The sequence below is a fragment of the Austrofundulus limnaeus genome, unplaced genomic scaffold (assembly GCF_001266775.1).
Source record: "Austrofundulus limnaeus strain Quisiro unplaced genomic scaffold, Austrofundulus_limnaeus-1.0 Scaffold578, whole genome shotgun sequence".
Classification (NCBI taxonomy): Eukaryota; Metazoa; Chordata; class Actinopteri; order Cyprinodontiformes; family Rivulidae; genus Austrofundulus; species Austrofundulus limnaeus.
Window position 1 is genome coordinate 103060 of NW_013952980.1, and position 10481 is coordinate 113540.

The 10481-nt window shown below is 42.2% G+C and overlaps 2 protein-coding genes across 4 annotated transcripts in view; both read right to left on the reverse strand.

The window, feature by feature from the left end:
* The window catches only part of LOC106530925 (ubiquitin carboxyl-terminal hydrolase 4), a 13720-nt gene extending 8059 nt beyond the window's left edge, over positions 1 to 5661 (reverse strand). The window contains exon 1 of one of the 2 annotated variants that reach the window (XM_014026655.1): positions 5456 to 5661. The gene's annotated coding sequence lies outside the window, so the exon portion shown is untranslated. The remainder of the gene's footprint in view (positions 1 to 5455) is intronic. The other variant, XM_014026656.1, reaches the window with a different exon arrangement.
* A 775-nt stretch (positions 5662 to 6436) lies between these two features.
* mapk6 (mitogen-activated protein kinase 6) overlaps positions 6437 to 10481 on the reverse strand; it is a 20491-nt gene continuing 16446 nt past the window's right edge. For both annotated transcript variants that reach the window (XM_014026654.1, XM_014026653.1), the window contains exons 7-8: positions 9923 to 10040; positions 6437 to 9855 (exon numbers count right to left, since the gene is read on the reverse strand). In XM_014026654.1, coding sequence (XP_013882108.1) covers positions 8725 to 9855; positions 9923 to 10040 — 1249 coding nt within the window. In that variant the 3' untranslated portion in view covers positions 6437 to 8724. The remainder of the gene's footprint in view (positions 9856 to 9922; positions 10041 to 10481) is intronic.

Below are 10481 nucleotides of genomic sequence, written 5' to 3' on the forward strand. Positions count from 1 at the left end.
GGGTCTCTGTGGTCTCTGGGGGTCTCTGTTGGTCTCTGGGGGTCTCTGTGGTCTCTGGGGGTCTCTGGGGGTCTGTGTGAGTCTCAGCTCCTCTGTTCCAGAGAAAAACTCTTGTTTTTATTTCATTTTAGAGGATGAATGAAATGAAAACTGGTTTTGAAGAGGAGCACAGCTGTCGGCCTTCAGAGTCCGTGACTGGGACGACTCTCAGCTACCACAGCTAGCTGCAGCTCAGTATTTCCTCCTGGCTGTGGCGGCCATCTTGAACTGAATCAGGTGTGAGTGTTTCTAACCTGTCCACTGCTCCATGAGATGTTTTGCTAACAGACATCCAAACGTCCTGTGTTCAGCTCAGGTTCAGACTGATAAACATTAGAAAGTTTTGTTTGGATGAGTTTCTGCAGGTTTCTGTCTTCCTGTGCAGACGGAGGCAGGACGTCGTGATCGCTCCCAGCCTCCTGCCTCCGGGGGCGGCAGCTCCTCACGCTCACCTCCAGGTGAAATCTGTTCATCTGTTCCCCTCCGACCTTTAATTTCTAATCTGAGAACATCTTCATTTACCCAAACAGAGCTGACGGGTCATCACCCCCCTGCACCCCCCCCCCCCCCCACCACGCAGTAAAGTCAGGTTTGATCTCCTGTAGGAGTGTGATGATGTAACACATGTAGGCAGAGCAGCACACCACACAAACACTCAAATTAACACAAAACTTATTCACATCCTTCCTTCCAACAAAACAGAAAAACATTTTTATAACCTCCTGTTTGAAAACAACACAACTGAACACTTTGGTTTGTAGAACTGATGTTAATTAGAGTGCTGTGAGAAGGGGCGGAGCTAGACTTTCTGCAGGGGGTGGTCAAAAACAACATCCAGGATTTGTAAAATCAAGATGGCCACCACAGCTAATTCCAAACAGCTGTTTTAAGAAACTTTGAGCTGAAGTTTTGTGATTGTAACTAAGAATGATCACATGCTGATTGCAGATGCTAAACTCAAATTAAGCTAACCACTAATGCTAAAGCTAATAAAAAAGCTATAATTAAGGCATTTCTGAACATACACAGCTAAAATATATAAAGTTCAGTAGCATCAGAGAACAGTCTTTAACAAATTTAAATGTAAATACATTAAGATTATTGCTCAAACAGTGGTTGTTACATTCTTGTAGCAGGAGGCTATAGCTAATCCTAATCCAGCTATTGATCTGTTTAATGATAGGCTGACACCACTGAGAGGCGGGAGCTGGCCAATGAGGAGACTGTTCATTTGTGTTAGCATCGTAGAGGCTAGTGACTAGCATAGATAAGCTAGTGTTAACAATGAAGAGGCTAGCCACTAGCKTGGATAAGCTGGTGTTAGCATACTGTGCCTTGAACACTAAGATCCCCACCTACTTGTCATATATATTTTGGGGCGGTCCATCAGGTGACAGAGGTAGCACTACCCATCCTGGCCACCTCTCTGGCTCCGCCCCTGTTTATGAGGTTAAACTTATTATGGAAACTGTTTAAATCCATCCATCATCCATCAATCCATCCATCATCCATCATCCACCCATCCATCATCCATCCATCATCCATCCATTCACCATCCATCCTTCATCCACCCATCCATCATCCATCCATCATCCATCCATTCATCCATCCATCCATCTATAGCTGTAGTGTTAGTCTCCAGCGGTCTTGGTGAAACAGAAGGAACTAACAGAACCTGACAGTCTGGTTCTGAAGCGACTCGGTGCAGCTAACTGAGCACAAAGACAAAAAGACATCCTGCAGTAGCCGGTTGCTCATTATGGCTCCTCGGTGTCAGAATGTGTCCATATTCAGAGGCTGGCAGTGGACAGAACTAAAGTTAGAACACAAAGTGCCGTCAGAAATAGACCCCCGTCCTAAGAGACCTGCTCTTTAAACATTACAGAGTGTTCGGACCACCAGAGGATCACCTTTTACACCTCAGAGCTGCAGCGAACCTGTCACATTTACAGCTTCTGCTTTTCTTTCAGCACCCCCGCCCCCGCTAATGACCAAACATGTTTGTAATTAATGTTCTGAACAAACAAAATGCTTCAGCTCTTCATTAGGCAGATGTGAGAAACAGTCATTTATTTCCTGATTTAATGGAAACTTTTTAACATTCTGTTCTCAGAACTCAGTGTTCCACCTGCATGAAGAGGAGCAGCTCTTCATCATCACCTTCATCTCAGAGAYGTGCAGTTTTCAGCTGCAGACCCTTCAGACACAAAACACTTAAACAACAAATAAAACCAACAACATCAGACAGTTTGGTCCCTGAACTTCAGCAGCATGAAGACCCAGTTCTGACCGCTGCAGCTTCATCATCTCCCTCCTATTCAGGGTCGAGTCCAGGAGCCAACAGGTCCAGGAGAAACACCCAGATCCACTATGGGATAAAACTTGTGCCAACAGGAAATGAATCTGAATTGCTCAGATTGGATCTGAATGTTCATAATTTGACAAAGTTATTTTATTGCAGTGATTAATTTGACCTATATGTAGAAAATGTTACATTTACATGATGACATCATGGATCAGTCAGCAGCAGCATCTGATCAATATGTGATCCATGATGTCATCATGTAAATGTAACATTTTCTACATATAGGTCAAATTAATCACTGCAGTAAAATAACTTTGTGTGTTTTTGTCACTTTTACAGTGGATTGCATCAACTCTGTTACATCCAGAAGGGAAACTTCACCAAAGTGAAACATAAATCTGTGGATCTGTGTTTGATTACTCTGCCTGGCTTTCTCAAGGACCAGGATGTGACACAAACATCTGAATTATGGAACTGAAACTAGTCAAACTGAATTTTTAATAAACCAAAATACAGTTTCAAAGTAAATTAATTCAGATACAAAACTTTAAATTCAGTTTCAGTTTAGTGAAATTTATTTTCAAACCAATGAATTCTGTTTCAAATTATGAACATTCAGATTCAATCTGAGCGATTCAGATTCAGTTCCTGTTGGCACAACATTGATCCCATAGACCTCCCTCTCCACATGTCCTCCAAAGCGAGGCGTCCTGATCAGCTGAGTCCTTCAGAGCCCATGTGTTCAGGTGGAACTCTGACAGATAATCATCTTTTGTTTGTTAATAAACGACTGAAGAGGAGGGACAACGTGGAGGTTCAGCGAGGAGGAAAACAGCCACTCAGCATGACGAAGCAAAAATAAATCRGTCCGGTTTCACAACAGAGACGGCCTTTGGTCACAGACGTTCTGACCCGTCTGAAGTTCACGGAGACATGAGAAGATTAACAGCAGAGGCCAACTTAAAAACAGTTTAATAAATAAACTCATCTGTCAATCAAAGACAGAAAACTAAGCTGCTGAGGCAGATGATTTATGTCCCATCAAATAAATACATTAAAAACCAGCTCCTTTATATTTTAACTGAAATGATTATTAGTTGTGAGTCTGCTGACACGCAGCCAGTGTTGACTTTGTCCAGTTGGTTTATAAACATTTGACAAAAACAACAAAATGACATAAACGCACAGACACACTATTTTATTTTATTTTATTATTGTCTGAGCGCTGAGTCAGCAATCATTGTTTTATTTTGCCATGATTTCTTTTTACAATCTAACTGCTGCAGATTAACTTTGTGCTATTTTAGCTGTTTTTAAATCAGAATGTTCAGCTTGTTTAGCAGATAGCTATAACTGTTGGTTTTTGTAACGTTGATATTTTTCTAAATATTTAACTTTATATACAAATATTTTCTTTAATACAAAACTCTCAATCCTTTCAAAAACATTATTTTTTAAAATCGACTTCAGCATACCACTTACACTAGAACGACTAATACTCCTGATGCTAATGCTACAACTGCTAATACTCCTGATGCTAATGCTACAACTGCTAATGCTCCTGATGCTACAACTGCTAATACTCCTGATGCTAATGCTACAACTGCTAATACTCCTAATGCTACAACTGCTAATACTCCTGATGCTAATGCTACAACTACTCATACTCCTGATGCTAATGCTACAACTGCTAATACTCCTGATGCTAATGCTACAACTGCTCATACTCCTGATGCTAATGCTACAACTGCTAATACTCCTGATGCTAATGCTACAACTGCTCATACTCCTGATGCTAATGCTACAGCTGCTAATACTCCTGATGCTAATGCTACAACTGCTGATACTCCTGATGCTAATGCTACAACTACTCATACTCCTGATGCTAATGCTACAACTGCTGATACTCCTGATGCTAATGCTACAACTGCTCATACTCCTGATGCTAATGCTACAACTGCTCATACTCCTGATGCTAATGCTACAACTGCTAAAACTCCTGATGCTAATGCTACAACTGTTAATGCTCCATATGCTAATGCTACAACTGCTAAAACTCCTGATGCTAATGCTACAACTGCTAATGCTCCTGATGCTAATGCTACAACTGCTAATACTCCTGATGCTAATGCTACAACTGCTAATACTCCTGATGCTAATGCTACAACTGCTAATACTCCTGATGCTAATGCTACTGCTGCTGATCTTGATATATGTTACAGGATTGGGCGTCACGTGACATGGGCATACTTCGCAAGGGGGATTTTTATGTATTGAGCTAATGCTAACACTAACCATTGAAATCAATGAGCAGAACGTAGCGGGGCGCAAACAAACGGTTTATAAATGTACAAATGGTACAAGTACTTTGCTATAAACTGCAGAAATTGTTACAACACCTTTGCAAGAGCTAAAAGGTTATGTTTCACAGGTAAATATTATGCATATTTAACCTGAATTTATTATTTTAATCATAAAACCTGTACGCTAACATTAAAAAGCTGCAATGTTCATCTTTAACCTTATTTAGAAACAATTTTACATTGTCAAAATAAAAAACGGTTTCTTCAATGCATAACAGAGATCCAGTTTGTACACGTCCATGTACCTAGCATTGCGCTAGCCTCACCCAATCCAGTAATATATATCAATGCTGCTATTACTCATGATGCTAATGCTACAACTGCAAACAATACCACTGCTAATAGTACAACAGGTAATAATACTTCAGCAACTATTCTGCTGCTATAAGTACAACCACCACTTGTGTTGCTAATTCTTGTACTGCTACTGCAAATGCTAATTTCATTAACACTATAAATGCATAAGCCTGTAAGTATGTTCATGCTAATTGTGCTAATTTTAGCATTAACACYGATACAGCTAAAGCTGAGCTACTGCTATAGCCATTTGTTAGTTTAGCTTGTAGCTAGTATTTTCTTTTAGCTATTTTTTTCACTTTTAGGTTTTGATGGCATTGTACTTTTAGCTTGTGTTTTGCTATTTTTAAGTAGCATTTTGCTACTTTAACATTTTAGCTAGGAGTTTGATTCTTGTAGCTTAGTTAGCATTTTATTAGCTTTCACTCTAGTATGAGTAACCAGCACTCACCTTTCACTGAACCATTTCTTTAGTTTATTTTTTTAGCAGCAGGTCTGTTGGTCTAACGGTGACTTCCGGTTTGTTTTCTCTGGGACTGCAGGAATCACGTGGGACAGGTGAGTTCAGGTCAGGTGAGTTCAGGTCAGACAAGCTGAAAAAATGCACGTGTTGTTACTTATTTTCCTGTTGTCACTTATTCACAGCTCCCAGCAGAACCTGCAGACCTGTGGACCACCAGCCCTTATTTTTCCAAAACAAAGGTGACCTTTCTGAGGACGTGCATTTTTCCACAGCAGCTCGTCTCGACTCAGGTTGATCTAAACCTGTGTTTAAAGACCAACCAGGAAGGAGCAGAGCAGTGATCAGACCTGCAGCTCTTCTGGTCCAAATGCTCATAAATTAGTATCATAAATGAATAAATATCCTGGTTCAGTGTGCAGAAAACRAGATGTTCCTGTTGGAGCCAAACATTCATCTTTACAATAAATAATATTCAATAATGACAGATTAGGATTAAAGGAACCATTACTTTATTTGAAACCTGCTGAKTTTTATAACTTCAGAGTCGATCTTTTTTTCAGCAGGAAGTCATCAGGATTAATTAACATTTATTTTTTGTGTTAATCAGGTTGTTTTTGTTGGTTATAAAACCTGCAGCTCATATAAAGCCTCATCTCTTCCCGATTCTTCACTTTAAACTCCAGCTGGGAAAAATAAACAATAATTTCAACAAATAAACTTTGTTTTAGAGGAAAATYAACCAGTTTTACAAGATGTTCATCTCATGGGTCCGATTCATTTAGGTTTAGTTTGATATTTAAATATTTGGGAAAATTTTAAAACTCAAAAAGATGTACCAGTTACATTTTAACTAACCGATAAAACGGTTAGTTTGCTCATGTAAATTGGCAGTGGCGGCCATCTTGAATCAGAGTTTCACATTAAAATCAGTCCTGTTTAACGGAGAAAAAACAAAAGAAATAAAAAAAGTCTTCGCCAGTAAATTTTATTTGGAGATATTTTGTAGAACAGAGAAACCAATGATTACAAAATAAAGTTTGTAAGTGTTCTACATGCTACACCTTAACCTAATTCATCATGCTTGTCTGGGGRAAAAAGAAAAACAAAGTACAATAAAAACAGACGTTACACTCAACATTACTCTGATGTACCTTTCTGTCTCCACGCTTCRCTGTGACTTCAGATAAAAACAAACTAAGACTTTTCAGCGCTTTGCTTCAACAGACAGAAGTTTTCCTGCTGAAGACTTAAAGCAGGTAGAATTTAAAAAACAAAAACAAACAGAACGATACCCAGGAGGCGGCTGATGAAAAATGGAAAGCTTCTTCTCCAACAGAACACGTGAACTTCACGTCCGACCCTTAAAACAAACGCGCACATCCTTAGTGCCGAAATGAAAACGGAAGTTCGTCCAACTCTTCAATAATCACATCGACAAAACACAAGTTCAAATAAATATCGCACATCTGCTAGAAATAAATAATGATTACTGAAAACACCTCACTAGGTTAAATGCTGAACAGAATGTGGTCGGAGACCGCTTCACTTCATGGTACGAGGATGTAAAGCACTAGTGTGGCTTCGAGTGTCTCTCACGGCTGTTACCTTGAGGTAGATAACRCATTTACATTTAAAGAAGAATGGTTGCTGCTGGCATCATGTGTCAGATTTACAGTATGAAAGGGGTCAGGAAGCTTTCTTTGGGGAAAATATTAAAGTTAACCAAATAAAAAACAAGAAATCCCACCCACCCCGAAGGATTTGATCCAACCCAGAACAGGAAAGGCTGTTAGAAAGCACTTTAAAAGGCCCAGGTGATGGTTAGTCTGCCGTCCTTCCTCACGTCACATCAAGTTACTCGTTTCTTAAATCMTCCTCTGCTCTCGTCTACAGTACGTTCATGTGAGAGTGACATGATGGGTCGGGTGGTACCTGACTCGGCTGAGACTGCTGGACTCAGTTCATGAACAGAAGATGTGACGGAGTCTCAAAATGTCTTTAAAAGGTTCGACATTTACTTGCTGAGACTCACTGTCTCATCGCTCAGATTTTTATCCTGGTTTTAAAAATACATTGTGACGAAGATTTACCAGTCAGAGGTTGTCACAAGTATCCTCAACTTGGCCTAGTTTAGTCCTGGGCGTCTCAAACCAGTCTCAGTTTAGTCCTGGGCGTCTCAAACCAGTCTCAGTTTAGTCCTGGGTGTTTCAAACCAGTCTCAGTTTAGTCCCAGGTGTCTCACATCAGTCTCAGTTTAGTCCTGGGTGTCTCAAATCTGTCTTAGTTTAGTCCGGGACTCTTAAATCAGTCTCAATTTTGTCTTGGGTGTCTCAAACCAGTCTCAGTTTTACAGTAGGTATTTGAAATATGTCAATTTAGTCCCAGGTGTCTTACATCAGTCTCAGTTTAGTCCTGGGTGTCTCAAATCTGTCTTGGTTTAGTCCTGGGCCTCTTAAATCAGTCTCAATTTAGTCCCAGGTGTCTCACATCAGTYTCAGTTTAGTCCTGGCCGTCTCAAATCTGTCTTGGTTTAGTCCTGGGCGTCTTAAATCAGTCTGTATCTCAGTTTAGTCCCGGGTGTCTCAAACAGTCTCAGTTTAGTCCCGGGTGTCTCAAACAGTCTCAGTTTAGTCCTGGGTGTCTCAAACAGTCTCAGTTTAGTCCCGGGTGTCTCAAACAGTCTCAGTTTAGTCCTGGGTGTCTCAAACAGTCTCAGTTTTGTGGGAGTCTCAGGAGTGTTAGAGCTGTCTTCTGACACCTTCACAGGACCTCTTCTCTGCAGTAAACAAGTCCAGATCTAAGAGTCCTCTATAATAACTGAAAAACTGGTCCACATCTGACTGCACTTCATTAGTGTCCACCAGCAGATTAAAATAAGTTTTTATGAAATAAGATTAGTTTTACAAGACGTGCACAAGTTCTGATTCTCAAAAACTGTCTGCCTCGAAACTCCAAATTCAAAGAGACTAAAACATAAAGTTCTGGTATGTTGACTGGTCCAGAACAGCTGCAGCCCAGTGAGGTACCAGCGTTAGCGATGAAGGCGTAGACATGAACTCATAAAGGCCTGGTGATGAAGGCTCAGAGTGATGACAAAGAACTCTTTAAAAATAACAAATCACCTGCGAACTTCAAGAAACAAACGTAACGACGATAAAAAAGGTATGAAATGATTCAAGTACAATAACATACCAGATTATAAAAAATAAAAACACAACTGCCTACAAGTCGCACTGAGGGAAGAAAGAGATTTTCCACTAATTCAGATGCTTGAAGATGCTGCTGTAGGTTTTGTGGGCGATTTGAGGCGAGCACTTGACAGCACAAGGCGTGAGGGAAGCCTGGATGGATCTCAGAGGCAGGTCATCGGGGCCGTCGAAGCCGGGCAGGGCCAGAGAGTCCAGCTGCATATTAAGAACGATCTCTGCGCTGCTGTCCAGGAAGCTGTCGTCCAGCTCTTTCACCACCGAGGACTCCGTCTCCGAGCCGGCCACCATCTCAGACACGCCCTCCTCCTTCCTGCTGAACAGGCGGTCCAGGTAGCTGGTGTAGGTGCTCTCCTTCTGGAAGTGGTCCACGTTACGGATGTCCCAGCACGCTTCATCTATCAAGCAGCCRTTCTCCCCGACTCTTTCCGAGGAGCTCAAGTTTTCCCAGGGTTTAGCGGGCCAGACGCAGTCCGTGGAGACGACCCCCAGGCCCCCTCCTCCCAGCTGGGCCAGGTTCACCAGGCACTTCTCCTCCTTCTCCTGACTGATGGTCTTCGACACGGAGCTGGAGCGCGGGGCCTCAAGCTGGGAGACGGAGAAGTTGAGCTCGTTCAGGAGGCCCACCTCGCTGAGTAGGGTCACCTCGCTGAGCAGGGTCACCTCGCTGAGCAGGGTCGCCTCGGGACACGGTTCTGGCTGCAGGCTCAGTTTGATGGTGCTGGCGATGAAGGAGTCAAAGTCAAAGCCTTGGTTCTGTTGGCTCTGAGGCCGTTCTGTTTGGTGTTTCTCCTGGACGCTGTCCTTCTCTACCGGACTCTGGGTCTTCTCYGCCTCCTGCAGGGCCATCTGGGCCTTGACCAGCCCGTTCTTCTCACACTTGGACTTGGCCTTGCGCTCGGCCTTCTCCTTGCTCTGCTGCTCCTTCCAGTTGGAGAGGTCGATGATGAGCTTGGGCTCGTAGTAGTGGTTGACCTCGCTCTCCCTCCAGATCAGGTTGTCCAGGTAGGAMGGCGACACGGCCTTGTAGTTGCAGGTGTGGCTGCACTGCACCTCGCAGTACTTGTTCTCGTGGTGCTCGTCCTGCCACGACCGCTCCGCCGGGTGTCTCGCGGAGTAGTCGAAGGTCGGGTCGTCCAGGAACTTCTCCCGGTCTCCGTCGGTGTATTTACGTGGATCGACCTGAACGGGAACACACGGGTTCAGGTGGGAACTCCCACAGAGGAGCAGAACCATGAGCGCCACATACCTGCACCTCCTCTTCATCGGTGACATCAGAGAGAGCTCTGGGGTCCACCTGGACTTCATCGGGGTCATGGGTGCTGTGCAAGTGCCAATCAGCCTCTGAGAACTGGCTCTCATGATATCTAATTCAAGAACCAACAGGACATCATTCAACACTGAGACAACAGTCTGACCTGTGTGAGATAAATGTTGGACCAGCAGGAACTGAATCTGAATGTGTTTAATTTGAAATTAATGCWTTGGTTTGAAAATAAATTTCAYTAAATTGAAACTGAATTTAAAGTTTTGTATCTGAATTAATTTGCTTTGAAACTGTATTTTTGTTCATTAATTTGACTACTTTCACTTTCAGCTTCAGATTACTTGATCAGATGCTGCTGACTGATCCATGATGTCATCATGTAAATGTAACATTTTCTACATATAGGTCAAATTAATCACTGCAATAAAATAACTTTGTGTGTTTTTGTCACTTTTACAGTGGATTGCATCAACTCTGTTACATCCAGAAGGGAAACTTCACCAAAGTGAAACATACAGTGGTTTGCAAAAGTATTCATACC